This window comes from Anopheles marshallii, chromosome 3 (assembly GCF_943734725.1).
Source record: "Anopheles marshallii chromosome 3, idAnoMarsDA_429_01, whole genome shotgun sequence".
Classification (NCBI taxonomy): domain Eukaryota; kingdom Metazoa; phylum Arthropoda; class Insecta; order Diptera; family Culicidae; genus Anopheles; species Anopheles marshallii.
This window is the reverse complement of record NC_071327.1, coordinates 69341398-69361461: the sequence shown is the minus strand read 5'-3', so window position 1 is coordinate 69361461 and position 20064 is coordinate 69341398. Positions and strand designations below refer to the sequence as shown.

The following is a 20064-nucleotide window of genomic DNA, read 5'->3' as shown; positions in this document are numbered from 1 at the left end:
GAGGAGAGAATCAAACCCGATGGAGCGGGCATCACTCGTGGCAGAACGTTTCGTGGGCGCGATGCAAATGCCAGTAGGGCCGAGACACGAACCAGAGAAAGCCATACTTCCCCGTCCTCATCTCACCACCCTTACCCCATACTACCTCGCACACACACACACATACAAATACACAATTTCATCTCCATTGTGCATCATGATCTCGCCCGTTGCCGTCGATGTTGCATCGCGAGTTTCTGTATCTGATCGCGCCCATAAGGCACGGGAGGTGGTTTGGAAAATGGTCGTAAAAACCGGACCGCAGTCACAACACAACATAAGTCGGTGATGGCAAAGAGGTAATGAAATAATCGAACGGGAATACGGAACGGATGGAAAAACTAAAACTGGCGAGGTTAACCCCAGGCCTTTCCAAACATTTCGAACCCAACTGCAGGGTACTGTATGATTGGATGCTATTGTACGGCAGCTGGGACAAGCTGGAAGGGGCATGGCGAGACGCTAGGAAAAGCCGCTTTGATGATAAACAAATGAGCTTCTAGATGCAGCTAAATACATCTTGCCGGCACCGTTGGGAGCACTGATTTGTGTCTCCCTTCGAAGTGCATCTGCATAGTTTTTTGGTGTGTATTTTACCGCACGAGAGCACTTCTTCGATATGTTTGATGTGAGTTTCATATATGCTTCGGTACCAGTTAAAGAATTCCGGAACGATATCCTCATGTTTAACACATAGTCTCGAACATGTTCGGTGATGTTTAAGGAATACTTTGAGGAATATCTGAAAAAAAAAAACATTCAAATCAGTATACCGATAATTAAAGAAGTCACAACCAAAATAGTAAACCCGTTCTTTAGTGTATGCCTCAATATTTGCCAAAGCCTCTACCCAGAATTCATCGAACGCCTATGAGTCAATTGACTTGACATCTTTACCAGCTATTCTTTAAACAATTTGTTAGAACTTTATTGATTGTAACTTGATGTCTTCATGTTTATTGGCGAACTGAACTTTGAACTGAACTGAAATTTTAACAATATTTTTCACATGTTCTTGCCGTGTCGTGATAATTATTTGAAAATTCCAATACTTCAGGTTGCTTTTTCATTTGAAAATATAACAAAAATGGGCCGGTTTCAAGGTAAAGCTATTAAAATAGTAAACTTCTAGATCTTTTTAACAATATTTTCCACATATTCTTGAACGTCGTGGAAATTACTCTGAATCCCAATATTTGATTTACTTTTTCTTTTGAAAATGTCAAATAATCGGTACACCATTCAGGTGCCGAATAATATTAAATTATTTTATTATTAAATTTAGTAAAATGACTAGTTTTTTGGAACTTCCTTAATACTGTACTTGCTGATCAATATATCAATTATTACGCACTGACGATTTCTCCGGTTGCTAGATCTCCTATCATTTGTTCTCCAAAATAGTTGCCTTACCGATGATAAACAGTGTTTGGAGCCTCCCCTGAAACATTCGGGAACCGGCATGACCAAAATCCCCCCGCACGAAGTGGGGATCGTTGCATTGCGAGAGAGGCACGCGCGCATGTTGCGACCGAACAGGAACCTTGGAATGTGTGACGTACCAAGAAGCTGGCGGTACTAGCGCCGTACTAAACCGGCTTTTTTCCTTATTTCCACTTTGATCCGTGCTTTCGGGGCAGGGTGTTCGCCTTCTTTGGGCCGACCCATGGGTTGGGTGAGAATTCTTATTTGGGTAGACGCATATTTCTGACGCGTTAACCTTTATGCAAAGCGTATCAAACGTAGGAGACAGCGGAGAGGACGACTAGAAAAGTACCATTCACGCATATGTGTGCAACGGTACGCATTCTGCACATGCACACCCTTTTCCCCCAACAACCAAAGTGCAGCGAAAGGAAATCGAACATATTTTCATTCTCTAAACCGATCCAGAACCGAAATTTGCCGTCGACCAACTTGGCTTATCACGCCCTTTTACTCGGGTTACAGAAACCCAACAAACCATGCAATATGCATCAGAATGCATATTTTTGCATTCCACGCACATTGCTACGGGTTGGGCTGGTGTACGGCTATTGCACGTACAGAGGCAGTTTTGTCGGAATCGGCCAGCTCACCAACACATCGCGGTACCATCAAACAGCACCATCTGTGCACGCGGCCTGTACCAATTTATATCCTTTGCTCACACACTTGCATCCGCACCAAAATACCCTCTATGCACCCCGTGCTGTCTCGTTTCCTTCTGCACGCACGCAACGTAAACAGACGCACACACCACACACACTGCAGCATCTTCACAGTGCATCTCCTTTCAGCGTCACCACAGTTTCACTAACACATGCACACAAAACAAAACATTAGCAACTGTATTAGCCGAAGCAGAGAAGAAGTAACAAAAAAAACACCGGTTCCTTTGTTATGTTACACGCACTCCTTAAAGCGACAGCTAAATTCCCTTTCATCAGTGGGGACACAGACATATGAATACGCAACAATTTTCCTGCATATGATCATACGCTGAAATTTGTACATTTGTTTCACGAAAAACGTAGTTTAACATCTTGCACGACAAGACACGCAATGGCATGACCTCGGCCAAAAGATGCGAACGATCATCTCTTTTGCTCCAGTGCACGCGTACCGGGCGTCTCTATTAGCAACCCGGAGCAAAAGAGAGGGAAAGAAAAAGCGCCGGAAAAAAGGCGAGCAAGGCACACTCAAGCTGGTTTGGCACACGCAAAGCAGCAAGATCCCTGTAGGCAAAGCACATACAAGCACACAATCAGCATGCAAGGGCTCCGTAGGCCCACGGTACTGTAGCTAGCGTTCGTACGCGGGTTCCGATTCCGATCGAACCATCGATAAGGTACAGGAATGTGTCCAGAATTCCAGAAACTGACGACCTCGCCCTTCAACACCGCCCCTACAAGGGACCGCATGCATCATCATGCCGCTGCATAGAGTTGTTTTATTGAAGTTTGAGTTGCACAATACAAGGATGCTGGTTTGCGCTGCGTTTACGTTTTTCTACTTCACACCGAAAACGATACACGGTTTGGTGGTATTTTGATCTGCGAACACCATTTTTATATTCAACCACATTTTAAAGCACATTAATCATCGCAACAAAAGCATCGCTGCTATCACTTTGTACACACAAATACCGCTACACTATGATGGTAATTTGTAAACAACTGCACTTACTCTTGTGTGTGTTTTTTTTTCTTATAAATTTCACAAAACTGTGCACAACGAACGATCTTCCGAGCTGGGCTCTTGCAAGCGTGCTGTACGCAGTCCCTTCAGTCATTGATCATGGTTGCGATGCCTGCGGCCTAAGCGACCACCACATAACGGCGGCTACGAATGGAATGCAAGTGACACGCACACACTGAAAGGCAACGATTACGTTCCCTGACGGCAACTGTTAAGCAGCGTTTAAACGTCGAACGTTTTGCAATGGAATCGTACTTTAATTTTAATACGATTTCCTATCTACAAATGTTTGCAACCGCGCGTAATTTTGCGCAATGCAACAATCTTCTTGCCTTGACTCGTGAATTTGTTTGGAGTGATTGAAGCGTTATTTAATATTTCGCTAAAAAGTTTTAACTGTATTACTCCGAGTTTATTCATCATATACAGTCAAAAAGGTATATTACGTTTTATAAAATAATGTATGGCACAAGACGGTATATTTTTGTAGTTTACCAATTTCACACATCGCTACGTATATGCTGCTTAAGTGCTTTTTTAAAAGCTGCTGCAACTGAAACGCTGCTTTTCTGGAGGCCTTGTTAAGATTCAATAGAATCGTTGTTTTTCGGTTAGGAATGCTCACTTTACTCCATCAGCTATGTTACTTTTATTACATTTCGATCCAAAAATTTTAAAAAATTAACGGGGATAGTACGAAATCAAATGAAATAAAAGGTTTTACACCATCTACTTGTTTTCCCATTTTTGTAATGTGATCTTCTTTTAATGCTTTGTGACAATTAACTTGCTATGCTAACCCTCTTCTTCTAAGCTTTACAATTACGTATGTGTAATTTTTTGTACACAATGAGTTCCTACACTGATGTAGATGTAAACAAATATTCTTTTGCATCGTCGTCCATTGCACCATCCAGGTTGTTTGATCTCTTTGTTGCCTTACAAAACTCTTTCAACACTGGTTAACTGAATTACCAATGTCTTCATCTGCTCTATCTGGCGTATTCGGACGATATAATGGACTAAGTGGTCTGTAGTTTGTACTATGAATCTCCACACTAGATGGATCCAGTCTACGGCATCGATGCAGATCATGGAGTGGATGGTATATATGATGGACTGGATGGATGCTCTGGATTGTTTGGGTTATATGATAGACTGCCTAGACTATGTGATGGACTGCTTGGACTATATGATGGACTACAGACGGCATATCCATCATTTGGTTCTAAACCCTTCCAAGGATCTTCCAGCATAGAGGGGTGAAAATAATCCGCAATATTACATGATTCGGGTTTGGCCTGCAAACACAAATACAACCATTATCATATTGCCGTATTTAGATGTGTGATTACACGCGTACCTGATGCTTTTGTCGATAGTTGTGCTGCGGCCTGTGCCCTCCAAAACGCTGGTTTCTATTCTGATGTCCTCTCCAACTGTGACCAAAGCCAAGCCGCTTTCCGGAACTGAAATTAGCATTACCCTGCACTGCGCCATCATGTGAATGATCTTCAGAAAAGTGGCTTGATCGATCGTGGTATTGAGTATTGTCCTGCCTGTGTCGGTAACGTCCATCCGAACCTTTAGCCCTTGGCAACATGTGCTTTGGCTGCACAGAATAATAATTTCTTGCTTGAGATGAGGAATTTCCACGCTGCTGGGGTGTGCTGAAACCCAGCGGATTAAACCGATCCGTGCTTGGATATAGCGGTGGGCTTTTGTCATTATAGCAAGAATAGTTCTGTTGCTCCGGGTTGTGGTCCGTGGGGGACGACATGTTGAACTGAATGCAATCTTCTAATGCTGATTTTAAATAAAAACTTTCCCGTTTTGCAGAGATTTACACAGAATCTTCACCAAGCTTTGGCTACTTTTGTTTGCACGGACTGAGCTGCTTGATTTGATGATGTTTCGGAAACGTCACTTGAATTGACTGGGAAGGGGTAGGATAGTCGTAACCATGTTTATTGATAATTTCAAACAATTTCAAGTTTTTTGAGTTACTTAATTAAATGGTTTTATGCTTTGAAGTGATTCTAATGAAAAATTATGTATTTAAAGAATTACAAAAAAACAAAAGGAGTTTAAAATACTGTACAAAATTTTTTACAACGCCCAACATAAATACCATTAGTACCCTACCCCTGTTAACATAGCAAAAAAGTGCGGGCTCCTGATTTGGGCCGCAAAGTAAACAGTGCTCCGTTTGCGCAGCAGAAAAACTGCGCTTAAAATGCGCTTAAAGTGTAATACTGCGAAGTGAAATCCCTGCAAATATGGTCAATTTGTGCAGTTTACTCCTGAAATACAACAATTTCAGCAAAGTAGAGGACGATATATTCCTGTACATTGATCGAATATTGGAAAACGCATTTGGTAAGTGACAGCAAAACAAGAGCGTTGCATTTGATAGTCGGCCACTTCAAAAAATCCTTTTCCGTTTTACAGAAATTCACAAAAAACACGCAGAAGCAAATAAGCAGTTAGCAGCTCTGGACGAACAAATAGCAGATAAACAAAAATATTTGCCTAACATATGCGTGAACTTGCACAATTCTCAATCGCCGATAAAGAAACGCAAGGTACAATCGTTGGATTCGTCGCTTTCGGCGTGTAAGGAAAATGTGTCAATACTGGAAGATTCTACCTTTTTTCCACACAAGTCAGACTCCGATGTGTCGTCGAAGCTCGAGCAGAATATAATAGATTCCGATGAACCATTCTTTGCCCTCACACAAACTCCTCCATCACCCGCTCCACCAGTGAGAGATGCTCTTTCCCCACAAAATCACCTAAGCGCGAAACTTTCAACCGCACGTACCAAGCTTTTATTTGGCGATGAAATTAAATCACCGAAGAAAATTATTCGCGAAAGCAAATTTGGTAACCGATTGTATGCAGCAGAGGCATCCCCCGGATTTGGAGTAAAACCTAGCGGCCCTTCCACCGTTACTCCCACTTCAACCGGCAAATGGACGGGAAAGAAAGGTAAACTAGAGGACAACAGCAGTGTGGAACACACACCCACCGGCCTTAAACGGTTCCATTCGTTGAACGATGGTAACCAACGTTTTCGTCAAGCAAAGTTGAATTTTCCACGACAAAACAAGCACTCCCCCGGAAACGAACTAGACCAGACAGTGAACGATACACTGTTTAGCGACTTTGTTGTACCAACGCCACCATCAGTGGCAAACAAATCAAAAATGTTAAGAAGTTTACGAATGAGGAAACAATCTTCAATGATTTCCAAAGGACAAAACGTTAGATCAGCGGCCAAAGCAAGTTCTCTAGCAACGGCATCCACCACAACTAGTGACGATTGTAAACGCGATTTGTCTCAGGAGGAAGATATCAACCAAACGTATTGCTCCGGAGTTGAATCAATACACCACATTACAACGGATCTATCGGTTAAGATAAAGCAGGAACCTAAATCGCAGCAGGGGAAACAACGACCGGCGATCAAAAGGACGGACTTTGCTATGAACCAGCAACGGATTAGTAACGAAGATTCTGAATCGAATGAAATAATACTTGTACGGACGCCTAGTCAACAGTCCATTATAACTGTCGTTGAATCACAACAAGAAAATGATGAATTTATTACCGAATTGCACAACGAACAAGCTAAACGCATGAGGGAACCGGCAGGGAAAGGAATGAATTCCGTACTAAGCAACAATATACAAAGGTGATTATAGAAAACAGGAATATTAATTATGAACGCTCTATTAAAGCAATATTTTCAATTTATGTTTGTTTTGGTTTTGCAGAACCAATCACGACTTTGGTGGAGGACCATCAGGAGGCAACAATCATCAGTACAATCGCAGCTTTGAACAGCTGCGAGCAGCTTTGTGTAATGATTGCATGAAGCTTTACAAGTTTCACACCGCACGTGGCATATCGAACGATGCAGCACTTTCAAAACTGACGCGCAACTGTCGTGGCTGCCGGATGGCTCAGCTGCATCACACACCACCCGGGTTTTGGGATCCGGATTTTCTTCCCACACCACAGTAACTGCTAGCCATCAACGAGTGCCATGTAAGTTGCCTTACCGTAAGCTATCTTCCTTGTTAATATTGTGGTGGAATACGTTAAGACCACCTGTTTGCTGTTACATCTTTATACATTTAAGATACGTTTTTTTTTTTGCAATGAAAACAAATACGGATTAAAATGCACAATTTTTCACCTTTATTTATGGTTGCCTCATTGCCGAAACAGAGCAAATGCCCGTTTGCATTGAGATGTATTTAATAGATATCATCCTAGGTCGTATAAGTTCATGTTCTGGGTTCCATTTACAAGTTTCCACGCTTTTCTTGATCCGCTTCGATCGCTTCGAACAGTGCCTTAAAGTTGCCAGCACCAAAACCCTGTGAAAAAGGGTAATTTAATATGGATAATTTAATGTTTCATCTGGTTAAACGATTTACTTACATTATGGTTGTGTCGTTGAATAACTTCAATGAACAGTGTCGGCCGGTCTTGCATATTCTTGGAGAATATCTGCAACAGATACCCGTCCTCGTCGTAATCGATCAGAATTTTAAGCTCTTGCAGCACCGCCAGATCTTCCTTAATCTTCACGCTGCTCGACTTGAGCCGCTGGCGCAACTGATCGTAGTACGTGTCCGGGATGGACAGGAACTGCTGGCCCCGGGCGCGAAGGTTACGTATAGCGGCAATGATGTCGCCCGTGTTCAGCGCAATGTGTTGCACGCCGGCCCCACCGTAATACTCCACGTACTCTTCGATTTGGGATTTTTTCTTCCCCTTGGCCGGTTCATTGATCGGCATCTTGACCGTTTCCTCGTAGTTCGTCACCACGATCGACCGGAGCGCCGAATACTCCGTATGGATCTGGCTATCGTCCACCGACCAGAAACGGTGAAACATTAGCATCTTCTCGTACCAGGCGGCAACCGATTCCATCTGCAAATCGGGCTGATTGCCCACCACGTGATCGATAAAGTTCAACCCGACCGTTGGCAGCGTGGGCAGCAGCACGTCCCGATACAGCGGTGGTTTGTAACCGGGCAAAAACAGTCCACGATAGCGGTGGCGCTCGACGAACGTGTGCACCGTATCGCCGTACGTTTGCACCGTCGCAAACCGCACCGTACCCTGCTCGTCGGACTCCTCCCATACGTCGCGCACCACCTTGGCGCCCCGCTCCTTTGCACGGCGCACGATCACGTCCAGGTCCTCGACCTCGAAAGCAACATCCTTAACTCCGTCTCCGTGTCGTACCAGATGGTCTCCGTGCTCACGGTGGCCCGGCTCGTAGGCCGACACAAACACGAACACGATCCGATTCTGGCGGACGGCATGCTTCACCAGCTGACGGCTGCCCGTTTCCAAACCCTGGTACGCGTAATCCTCGAAGCCGAAACGCGTCGTATAGTAGCTGGCCGCCTGTTTGGCGTTTCCGACGTAGAATGTGATGTGATCGAACGCAAGAAACTTTCCACCGTCCGGTTTGGGTCCTTTATCGGTGTATGTGGTCTGCGGGGGTTGAAACACGTAACGGACGTGCAGGTTGTAATGATACCATACTACACTATATACACTATATATATTTGCTATAAAAACCACTCACCATAGTACGGTTATGAACGTTAGAAACTAACCAACAAATTATTTAAAAAAAAAAAAAACAACAACACGCAATGAAGCGATTCTAACGCACAACACACAACGCTTGTTCACGCGCTTATAGTTTTTGAATCTGCACCCACTGTAATGATCGTTCCTCACCGACAGCAACTATCGAAAGCAAGTTTGAAGAAACACTGATTCTAATCCTCCCACCGGTTGAATCTTTTATAGCTTTGCATTGATCATCCGTACCAATCCATCGGGACACCAAACAGGTCGTCTCCTAGTGAAGTGTTTTTATTTTCAACCACCATTCCACGCTTATCGAGCGGCCACACTCCTGCCGCTTGGGACGGGTTTTGAGATCCTGTTTTGCTTGAGCACGAAAGAACAAACGCTTGTTCCTAACGTCTTGCCGGTGACACTGTTGATAGGGCGAGCGGAATGAATAACACACACACACACACGATCCACGATATGACGTCCCCGATGATAATGGTTCCCCCAAAAACCGGTCTGCGAGCTGGTATGCCGCAGTGAAATGTTAGCCCGTATGTGAATTAGAACTTTCTCGGTTCCGATCCTGCTAATATACTTTCCCCCTGGAGACATCCCATTTCCGACGATCGAGGACCGACATTCCACTAGTAATGCTGTACAACGGTTAGCAACGACGAAAGTAACACGTCCACACGTCCACACGTGGATTCGTAACGATCTTGCAGTCAATCAGTTTTGAATATTTAATACGCGATGGCAATGAAATGCCACGCGGTGGACAGGTGTAGTAATAGAGGGCCGAGCCTCCAGAATGTTGTTTACATCTGCGCGGTACTTACGACGTTGACGTCGTTGGTTCGGTACGGCTAAGCCGTGGATTGCCCCCTTATTTTGCATGCTGTTGTTGTTTACTACTTTGAGGGCTAGTATGAAGGTACGATCATGCTAAGTATTTTATTGCGTGCCGGAGTATTTGCCAATAAAACGTAATAACGTTAGTGATCTAACTACGAATTTGCGAAGTTCGGATCCTTCTTAGAGGAAACCAAGTTCTTCTCCAGCTCGTGGATTACGCTCATGACATAGACATAATTGGTTTACGGTTCTCCTACGTAGCGAATGCTTACCACCGGATTGAGCAGGCGGCGGAATCCACGGGTTGGAGATTAACGAGGCAAACATCAAGTTGATGGTGGCACCACCAGAGGCCCTGCTGACAAATCCTAACAAATTTTAATGGGCTTTTGTCCAACACTGATGAAACCCTCTTAACTGCGTTCGAGAGGAAGATGCTCGGAAGGATTTTTGGCCCCGTATGTGTGGAAGGACAATGGAAGAGCCGCTACAATGAAGAGCTCAATGAGCTGTATAATGAACTCACTGCCGTAAGACGGATTAGACTCGCCAGGTTCAGGCGGGGTTGATCACGTCATGAGAATGGCACCGAACGACCCAACCCGTAAAGTCCTTTAGGTCTTCCACATGGACATGAGGAAGCGTGCTAGGCCCAAATTGAGATGGAGTGATGGCGTTGATGCGCCCGCCAGAAAAGCCGGACTTATGTTTGAAAATCTTGCTTTTTATTTAATTTTTAATACAAAATACCGTGTTATTTACAGTAGTTAAGTAACGATCAATTAAGTAACTAATAAACAGTTTGCGAAACTATTTAATTAAATAAAATCTTCAATGTTTTCATGCTGTTTCAAAACATTATTCTCCTTTTTCATAAATGTGTTGCAAATGTTTACCGTTTTTTTTTTTTGCATATTTAAAATCACGTCACTGATCAGGCGATGGTATTTATCAGCCTCCCGTACGTCCGGATGTTTTGAACTGGTTAGCCATACACACTGTTGCGTCTGTTTTGTTGTGGTTGTTGTGCTCCGAAAATATCCACACCTCCACAAACCCAAAACCGGCTTGTTAGGGACCGGTTTTTTTTTTTTGAAGAATAATGTGTGCCTTAGAACCTTTTTTTTTGCTGTGCGCCAGAAACCTGGCAGGAATGTTTAGCTGCATACATGCATGACAATAAAACGAGACATAATTTCATTTTTGCTTAATCATGATGTTTATTTTGTATTATAGCAATATATTCAATTTTCGATGCAAGCAATACATGTGCAATATTACGGAGTTTTTTTTTTGTTGGGTTTGTTTTGCATTACGCTGCCTTAAATGTAACATAACACATTAAATACGCCATTAACACTATAACGATTGATGAAGCGCTATTCTTACTGAATAATGTCGATGTAGCCTATCGTTGCCCTTAATTTGCTTAGGTTGATATGCGTGGCTCTGATGGAGTGTAACATAAATATAACAAACTTTTAAAACAATCAAACAATTTGTCACGTGCAGCCCTCGTGTTGTGAATTGCTGTCAACATTATCTGAAGTTCAACGCATTGATTGCCAAATAAGGTCACAATCGATAGTAACGCATCTCCGATCCGTCCATCCACCAGAGAGCGAATGAACGGGGGGTACGGTTTGGAGGGACGATGAGCAGCGACAACAGTGTGTGTTTCGGTGTTGTGTTCCGTTTCATTTGGACGCCATTTAGAAAATAAAAGGATCGCTGCAAAACGTTTGACCCACAATCCCCCGTTACACTAAAAAAAAAAGCGTCTATACTTTGGGGCGGAACAATGCGTGATTGTCCGGGCACTGAAACGTATTACACTACTCCTCCACTGGTTGTTGGTAGTTCTTTTTGCGGAACGAAGCCAATCGCATCCGTTCGACCTGCAGTGCTTGCTCCAGCTCCAGCACCTTTACCTGTATCTCCATTTCCTTCGTTTTGGCCTGATGTACCGTCAGCGTGCCGAGATCGAGATCCTGTGAATCTTCGAGCCGCTGGCTACAATCCTTTGCCGTCGCAACAACAATCCCGGTGGCTTGCGTAACGTTCTTCGATGCCGTACCGAGCGCCGTCAGGTTGGTGCTGGAACGGGGTGCTTTCACGCGGCTGGCTACTACCAGCTGAGCGGTACAGGCTGCGATCTCCTGTGCGGCAACTACCAAATCCAGCTGATGTTTCGCACCACCGGCAACCGTTTTGTTAGCCGCCGTGCTGTACATGTACAGAAAGAAACGTTCAATACCAGCTTTTATGTATGAAACAAACGAGCGAACAAAACTTACACCAAGAAATTAGCCCCTTGGGCAACGCTCTTCGCCGCCGATATCAATCCCTCCGTCCATTGGTGGTTGCGCTTGTAGAATTCCTTCGCCGAAGCGGTTCCCTTGCCGAGTCCGACAATTTCCGATTGCAGCAAGCGTGACTTCTGCACCAGCACTCGTATCGCCTGCATGAGACTCGTGCAGGCATCCAGAATCTTTTCATTCACCTCCAATTTAATGCCCGAATCGGAGGCACGGGATTTCGATAGCATTTCCTGCAGATGGATTTGTACCGTGGTGTTACTCCTTATACGCTGGGTGGGGTTTTAAAATCGTTCAATTTAACCAACCTGAATACGCGATGCTGCCTCTTCGATCGCCTTATCCATGCTGCTCAGTTCAGACTCAACCATATCACCCAAATTCTCGGTGCCATCGGTTTGCTTGCCAAGATCCACGATCATCGTTGTTACCTCTTCCAGCTTCACCTTTAAATCAGTGATATGCTCACTGACGGTGCTTGCTTCGCTCGTTTTCTGCAGCGATTGGAAGAGGGTCGTGATCGATTGGCCGAGCCTTTTCAACTCTTCTGCAATACCTGTGGAAATAAGGCAATTATGAGTTTATTTTCTTCTGCAATTTGACTGTTCCGAAAGGGAATTATGTTGTGTAAATGTATAAAATAGAAGGAACTTATTGAATACTCACGAATAAACAAGAAAATAAATAAGAACGAAGTGCATGCAGCAGAAAAAAAAGTTTTTTTAACAAAATTAATTAAAAATTTATCATAATCACTTAATATTCTTTTTAAATCACTAGTCATTGTGTACGAAATAGAAGCTATCTACATATAGTGGCATATATTCCATTAAATTAATTTAATTTTATCAAGTTGAACCCTTAATCCCTGTTAGTAAAGCGTTACTACACAATACTTACGTTCACCGCTTTCAATGTTGGCCGATCGGTTGCATACGGTCATGCCCTGTACGTGTGCCGAAGCTAGCAGGTGAGCACCGATAATGACTTTCCGTGCCAGCGATTCAACGTTCGTCGAATTATCCTTCAGGTAGTTCTCGTGCACCATCTTCAGCTTAGTGAGCACCTCCTGGAGCTCTTCGGCAATCATCAGGAAGTAGGTCGGTGTTCCTCCAGCACCGGGCATTTCATTTTCGCCGATGGCGCGCAGTGTCAACTTTTCCGACGATTTAATACACGCTTCCAGCAGTGTGCGGAGTGCCGTTTCGCCACTAATTTTACTGTCGATCAATGCGGTCTGGGCCGCGCCCAATTGCGCGAGCGCGGCTTGCAGCTTCTGTTCCGTTTGCTCCTGTTGGTGAAGTAAATCTTGCAGATCAATTTCGACCGTTTCCTTTTCGGAAAGCAACCGTTCCATATTTGCATCTAGACTCTTTATGCGCAGGGCAGGAAAGGCAAAGAAATTACACAATATCCGGGTGCAACAACGAATCGTTGCAAAAGGGCGGTGGAAACGAAACAAAAAAAACCGTAATTAAAATATGTTTCTGTGTTTACGCTTATACACTTACGCAACAACACAGACGTACTGTTAACACATAGCGTATGAGGTTTTTGTTTGAATGCTATCGCAAGATAAGCCACGAATGAATGTTACTTTCAAGCACACCTGGTTTTGTGACGTAGAATGAGGTTGGGATAGTGAAGATGCAAATATGATCCACATGGTACACCAATGCTAATTAACGCCACACCACACCCGAATGATTGCCGGAGGGAATGAGGTTGTGAACGGGTTGTGCAAGCAATATTCTTATTTTTAGTAACGATCACCGCCAATACCTGATATTTCTCTTCCAGCTCGTGATACTTTGCATTTAGCTCCTCCAGCTCGTGATCCTTTTGCTCCAGAACGGATTTAAGGTCCTTTTCCAAGGATTCAAAGTCGGCCTGCTTTTGGGAGGTTTCGGATTGAAGCATTAACAGCTGTTCCCACGTTTGTTGCTTTTCACCCGCTATCGAATCCTTTTCCGTAGCGAGTGCGGTCAGCTTTTCGTCCATTTCCGTCTGTAACGAATCGAACCGAAGCAGTTCCTCCTGATGCGTCCGCTGGTATTCTGCCTCCTGTGACGCTTTGGCTGCTTCCAGTTCGGTGTAGTTTTGTTTGAGTGCATCGTTTTCCGCCCGCAGTTGTTCGATTCGATCGGCAAGTTCTACAAAACGAGGTTGAAAAAGTACATTAGGACCATCATGTCATTTGATTAAAAAATTGATTAAACATTAAAATAACACAGTAAATGTATAGTTTACCACGCTAGCTTGCTAAAAAAAGAATCAAACTTACAAAAGAATCACGTAAAAGGTAAATTGCATTCCATTTTGAATGAAGAAAAGGAAAATAAATTATCAGAAATTATTTTCAAAAAATACTTCAAAATTCTCTGTGTTCAGTAAATTAAACTGATTAAATAAATTGGCTACCAAATCGGTAAAGTTTAGTCTTGAAAACGTAACCAAAACACACATCGCTTACCCTGTGCTTTAAGTGTATTTTCGTTCACACTTTGCTGCAAAGACATTTCTTCCTTTGCGTACGTATCAGTCTTAAGCTCAAGCTCAGCAATCTTCCCCAGACATTGCTCGTACTTCAAACCAAGCTCATCCTTTTCACTCTGTATCTCGGACAACCGTTCTTCCAGCGTGCCCTTCTCGTTCGAGAGCGTGTCGCGATCCTGCTGGAATGTTTGCAATTCACCCTCCAACCGTTCCAGGCTGTGGCGAAGCTCCGCAATTTCTGCTTGGCGCGATGCTTCCATCTCATCATACCGACTCTGCAGTGATTCACACTTCTGCGTCATGTTCTGCAGTTGTTCGCTGATAGCTTCCTGCTCCTGCCGCGCGTCGTTCGAACTTTGCTGCAGGGCGTTCGCTACAAGGGCTTGCTTTTGCTCGAGTTCCTGCAGTTGGCATTGCAGTTCTTCCTTTGCTTTGCTTGCTTCCGCCGCCACTTTCGTTGATGATGCTAACTGTTTGCTAATTTCACCGTGCTGTGGAAGTGAGAAAACATGGCCAAATTATTACGATGCATGTAGTAATGTTTAATTAATTCCTTTATTCCTAACTAATTCTTGGTGTCAACACGTGTCTACTGAAATCCCCATGGTAAGACTTTTTACCTACAGGCACAAGCTTTTACTACCGAGCTCAAAACACCAGAATAGAATGGAACAATTCAATAGAAACCCGTTTCGCAATATAAATCGAGCATTTCTACCAACACATGTTTCGTGCTCTGTGGAACTCAACCTTACTAACCTTTTTATAGCACATTAATCGGTACTGATCTATTTTCATCTTTAAAACAAAATAATAAGACATTATCCCCATATGTGCATGCATTGAAAAGAGCGGAGTGAATTTGATAAGTATTGGAAACGATGTCAAAGTTTGCCGAAAACCACTCAAAACGATTCTACATACCATATGAAGGAGCTTAAGTTAGTATTAATTACCTGGCGCAGTAAGTTGACATGTTCGTCCCGTATCTGCGTGTACATTGTTTTTAACTTTTGGAACTTTTCCTCACTGGCTTTCGCCCGTTCTTCTTCCGCTTGTGCTCGCTCTGCAATGTACGAAAAGTCGAATAAAACTTTCAATTTCCTGTTGCGAAGATCATAACACAATTCCACTTACGCTCTAGATTTGGTGCCGTTTGGGTACGCAGCTCAAGTTCCTCTTTTTGAAACCGTAGATTCGTTAGCTCCCCATGGCTCTCCGTCAGCTGTGCATTAAGTGTAGCTATTTGGCCTTCCATTCGGCACTGCACATCACGCTGCTCGATCGACACCGCCTTCAGATGGTTGGACAATCGTTGCGTTTCCATCTGCAGGTGGCGTATGAGATCGTCCCGCTCCTGGATCAACCGTTCGAGCTCCATCACTTGTGCCACCGGAACGACCGGTGCGGCGGGTTGATGATGGTGGTTGTTCGTATGCGGTAGCTCCGGAATCGGTGGGGTTGCCTCCGCCGTATCTATTAGATTGTCAATCGCTGGTGGTTCCGGTTCATTGTCGATCGGATCACTGTCGGGCATCACTACCACCGGCGTCTGGTAGTTGCCGAGATCGCTTTGCTGCTCGAAGTTGGGCGGTGCCTCCGGTAGCTTCGGTACGGTGATCAGGTTGACGAAATACTGCAAATTACGCGACTGGCCGTAGAATGATTTCAGCTGATGGAATAGCGTACTGAAACGCTGCCGATGGCCGGTGAGCAGATCGGAGGGTAAGTTGGCGTGCAGTTTGAACATCACCCGCACAAGCATGTCGTACAGTGGGTTCGAGTCCTGGATGCAAGGAATCAGCGGTGCCAACCGGCACTGACCCGCCGAGGTCATCGAACTGACGCAGAATGTTGTGATGGAGTTGAATACTGCAAAAAATAAGGAACGATCGTGATGAAATGCATCCTGTCATACTACTCCACCGCTACTTACTTGTCGCCTGCACTGCTACGATATCGTCCAGATAATCGAATATCTCAACTGCAAGCTGAAAGCTGGTAAAAAAGCAATGTAAGTTTAAGTTTGTTGATGTCGGTTTTAAAACCTCAACACTTAACCACATGACACCTACTAAATGTTAATGTCTCCTTCGCCAATCTTTTCCAGATCGCCCTGGCGCAGCGAGAGGCTGCCCGGTATGCGCGGGTTGCGATCGTGAAACTCGAGCTTCGTCACCAGCAGCTTCGTGTAGTGCTTAATACAGATACCGTAGCCGTCGGTCAGATGGCCCCATAGCTTGCCCGAATCCAGCAGCATCGCCCGGTGCCTCATCGAATGGGGACAGCATAGCGGGTGGCCCTCGCGCAATATCTTGTGCAGCAGATGGCAAAACTTCCACGCCACAATGCGATTCTCCTGTATCGGTTGCCGGATAGCGATGGCCCAAAACGCGTGCCCACCATTGCTGTGGAATGTGCCGATGATAGCGGCCCGGACGTGCTTCACCTTGATGGGCATTTCCACATTGCTGAGCGCTTTGGAAATACTGATGCTCTGTCGGGACGAGACAAAAAAAAACCATGGAGAAAAGTTAAATTTCGAAATAGCGTTATATGTTTAACATATCACGAGAATGGTTTTTAAACATATTCGACGTGTGTTATGGACAAAACCTGTACTTACCAGATTATAATATTCCTTATCCGTTAGTGACATGTTTACAGTCATAAATGCTTTGCTTTACAAATGGTGCCGTGCAGAAATGCTTCGCTATAGGAACTGGGGAAGGAATACAAAATATTTACAATGTATGGACAATAACCATGCGCTAACCAGATCTTACACACAAAAGACAATTTGAACGACATAGTGTTAAACACTTATAAACCCAGTTCGACACCCAAAAAACGTTGTCGCTTATGCTGACACCAAATGTTGGTTGCAACTTCAATAGTGATTACAATGCTGGTGGCCTAATGGAAACAACGAGAAGTCTTTGTTTGATGGAAGACGTCATACACCCGGTATACGTGCCGCTATTGCAATTGTTTGTTGTTAATTGAGGGAAGAAACGTGTGTTCTTCTGTGTAGAACGCATACATTGAAAGTGAAACTCTACCATAAATGCAATGAAATAATCACGAGCAGTACCAATGGTTTTACTTTTGCCATTGTAAGTAGTGTTGCACTTGAGTCAGTCTTCTGAGAGCAGTCATTCATGTGGAGCTTTATTGAAAAGTCGTTCGCATCATGATTCACTTCTCAAAAGATACTTGCAGCTCTAACGAACAATTAAGAATTCGTTAATCTTCAAGGATTTATAATTCTCTGAACACTCATCACTTTACGCAGTTTTCCATTTGCTTGTCATCTTCCATCCCATCAGCCATCTTTAACGGCCCTTCCGGATATTCTGGGTCAAAAATAATGTTTTTTTTTTACAATTTCCATGATAAACTTCAATGTAGAACCCAAAACGATTAAGACATTATACCTCACCTAAAATTATAATTGGATACCCTAATAACATAATGCCCTATTATGTATGTAATTCCTCAGAATTCCAGAATTTTGCAGAAATGATTGTCATTTAATCGTCTTCAAAACTGGAGATATCGGAGGAATAAAAATTCGACATTCCACAGAATTGCAAAATTCCTTTTCGAATTTTTGTTCCTCAAATATCTCGCGTTCTGATGATGGCCAAATGAAAATAATGTCGTAACCCATTTGGATTAAGAGATTTCGTTCCCCTCGGGATGCAATGGATGAAAATGAATAAATTCCTATTACAACTGGAATTAATCTTACTACTTAGAAGATTGACAACTCTTCAATAAACAGACGTTGAGAGCTGCTGTTTCGAGGTACAACACTTCTTTAAAGCGAATATTATATGTTGTCTCTGTATGCGATCAAGGTTCTGTAAATTTCACCAATTTTAAATTACGTTTAGTGCCACAGCTAAATGTATTTTAATCAACAAATAATGTAATCCTTCTAAATCCTGTGAAGCGTTTGAGGGAAAGAACGGATTTTTTCTTCTTCCTGCGATACTCCACAAATGAACTTTTAATGTTAGCTTTAGCACACCTTCCGCTGGCTACACGGAGAGCGACCAAACAAATGTCTGATAAATGATAAGGAAGGGCTTTATCTCCGTTATGGGTCGTTACTACACATTGCGATCTGTTTGGCCAGTACCATCAAGTGTCCACAGGGCGGTCGATGAATCACACCGGGTCGGGTTTCAATTCATCATTTTCCACCAGCAGTCTTTCTGCCACACTTGTTAAACGCTTACGTATGATGGTTTAAGTACAACCGGGGGAAAAAAAAACGTAGCTACATGCACCGTCACACACGAAACTCACTGACTGCACACAGTTCACGATCGGCACGAAATGTGGTGAATGCCGCCAATGTATTGCCCAGAAGTCAGTCGAAACAATCCGAGGGGAAAGAAAACATTTTCACCCAAAAGGCCACCTGGCCGGCTGTATAATGCACAAATTAAATTAAGCATTTGCCAATCACACCACACACACACAAGGGAGCCTCCTCTCTCGCGGTTCTCGATCGATATGCGAGGAACATGAAGGAAAAAAAAAAGCTTAAAGCTTCCGAACGTAGCGTAGCGTTGGACAGTTGGTGTAATCGGGATGATAGATCCTACCTCTTCCTCTTTAGCAATAGTCACCGCGCGAAGACTACCGCCAAGATGATCCTGTCGGTTTCACTTTCAAAATCAATACTGAAGGTCCGGTTAGGTTGCGCCGAAGGTACCTCTGATGTTGGACAAACGTACGACCATTTCGGTGCGCCCTTGTCAGGCCAGATAAATGGGTATATCTAATCAGTTTAACATTTCGATGGACGAGCGATAAGAAGCGCAAAAAAAAAACACTTTCGCACACTAACTGTGTGTGTGCACTGTTTTCAAAACAAGAGTCTTCCAAATGTGTGCGTGTAGGGTAAGGTGGTTTATGTTTCTTTTTGAGTCACCATAATTCTTCTATTCGATTAACACATGACCGTACAAACGGTTACGGATGAACTTCTTACACACTCCGGAAACAGACCCCAACCGTCTTGTGTGTCATGTCCAGAGCCCTTTCTTTATTGCCATTACTCATTGCCAAACCACCAACAACACCCATCTCGGTGCAGGTGTATCAGATATGGGGTGGATTGCGCTTTATTTATTTACGCAATGATCGATCATGGTTGGATGGAAGAGAAAACAAATCGCCCCACGCATGTTCTTGTTGGTTTTTTAACAATTCCCGAATGATTTGATTATTGTTCTATCGTCTTAAGCACTAACAAACTCTTTGGTTGTACAAACAATCGCAAGACGTTTTTGGATTTTTTTTTCAACAAACATTTTTTTCCTTGTGGCCAAGTACTTATAGTTTATTTTATTTTAACATTTTTCGATATGTTGGTTGATTCTGGTGTTTGTATTTAAAGCTCTACGCAACCAGTGACCGGTTTGTCCATCATAACCTGGGAACCCTGAACCGATTCCCGATGTTATGCAATTTTAGTTGGTTATGTTGGCAAATTTCTAGAGATTTCTGAAACAAAATGTTATATAAAATATTGCAGTGTAATTTA

The 20064-nt window shown here is 43.6% G+C and overlaps 4 protein-coding genes across 4 annotated transcripts; 1 reads left to right on the top strand and 3 right to left on the bottom strand.

The window, feature by feature from the left end:
• Positions 1-4310: 4310 nt before the first annotated feature.
• On the bottom strand, positions 4311-4999 carry LOC128713088 (uncharacterized). The gene is made up of 2 exons (XM_053807951.1): positions 4583-4999; positions 4311-4520 (listed from the first exon to the last, which is right to left on the bottom strand). Exons 1-2 carry the CDS (start codon positions 4997-4999, stop codon positions 4311-4313), a joined length of 627 nt encoding a protein of 208 aa, XP_053663926.1.
• A 481-nt stretch (positions 5000-5480) lies between these two features.
• LOC128714947 (uncharacterized) lies at positions 5481-7248 on the top strand. The gene is made up of 3 exons (XM_053809828.1): positions 5481-5598; positions 5671-6916; positions 6999-7248. Exons 1-3 carry the CDS (start codon positions 5499-5501, stop codon positions 7246-7248), a joined length of 1596 nt encoding a protein of 531 aa, XP_053665803.1. The 5' UTR covers positions 5481-5498.
• A 284-nt stretch (positions 7249-7532) lies between these two features.
• LOC128713087 (4-hydroxyphenylpyruvate dioxygenase) lies at positions 7533-9729 on the bottom strand. Its single transcript, XM_053807950.1, has 3 exons — positions 9655-9729; positions 7672-8739; positions 7533-7607 (listed from the first exon to the last, which is right to left on the bottom strand). Exons 1-3 carry the CDS (start codon positions 9727-9729, stop codon positions 7533-7535), a joined length of 1218 nt encoding a protein of 405 aa, XP_053663925.1.
• Positions 9730-11522: 1793 nt separating this feature from the next.
• Positions 11523-17206, bottom strand: LOC128711935 (huntingtin-interacting protein 1). Its single transcript, XM_053806825.1, has 12 exons — positions 17128-17206; positions 16577-16998; positions 16438-16499; positions 15639-16373; positions 15458-15567; positions 15261-15299; positions 14479-14992; positions 13788-14158; positions 12906-13377; positions 12314-12561; positions 11985-12238; positions 11523-11913 (listed from the first exon to the last, which is right to left on the bottom strand). The coding sequence occupies exons 1-12, from the start codon at positions 17170-17172 to the stop codon at positions 11523-11525; spliced, it is 3663 nt and encodes a 1220-aa protein (XP_053662800.1). The 5' UTR covers positions 17173-17206.
• Positions 17207-20064: the final 2858 nt, after the last annotated feature.

Coding starts and splice junctions, on each gene's coding strand:
- LOC128713087 (XM_053807950.1), bottom strand. CDS start 9,729: ATGCAAAATAAGGGGGCAATCCACGGCTTAGCCGTACCGAACCAACGA. Junction 8,740..9,654: donor GTCGTAAGTACCGCGCAGAT/GTAAACAACATT, acceptor CAACCCCCGCAG/ACCACATACACCGATAAAGG. Junction 7,608..7,671: donor TTCAACGACACAACCATAAT/GTAAGTAAATCG, acceptor CCTTTTTCACAG/GGTTTTGGTGCTGGCAACTT.
- LOC128713088 (XM_053807951.1), bottom strand. CDS start 4,999: ATGTCGTCCCCCACGGACCACAACCCGGAGCAACAGAACTATTCTTGC. Junction 4,521..4,582: donor ACTATCGACAAAAGCATCAG/GTACGCGTGTAA, acceptor TTGTGTTTGCAG/GCCAAACCCGAATCATGTAA.
- LOC128711935 (XM_053806825.1), bottom strand. CDS start 17,172: ATGACTGTAAACATGTCACTAACGGATAAGGAATATTATAATCTG. Junction 15,568..15,638: donor AACGGCACCAAATCTAGAGC/GTAAGTGGAATT, acceptor CGTACATTGCAG/AGCGAGCACAAGCGGAAGAA. Junction 12,239..12,313: donor AGGCAGCATCGCGTATTCAG/GTTGGTTAAATT, acceptor ATCCATCTGCAG/GAAATGCTATCGAAATCCCG.
- LOC128714947 (XM_053809828.1), top strand. CDS start 5,499: ATGGTCAATTTGTGCAGTTTACTCCTGAAATACAACAATTTCAGCAAA. Junction 5,599..5,670: donor AATATTGGAAAACGCATTTG/GTAAGTGACAGC, acceptor TCCGTTTTACAG/AAATTCACAAAAAACACGCA. Junction 6,917..6,998: donor CTAAGCAACAATATACAAAG/GTGATTATAGAA, acceptor TTGGTTTTGCAG/AACCAATCACGACTTTGGTG.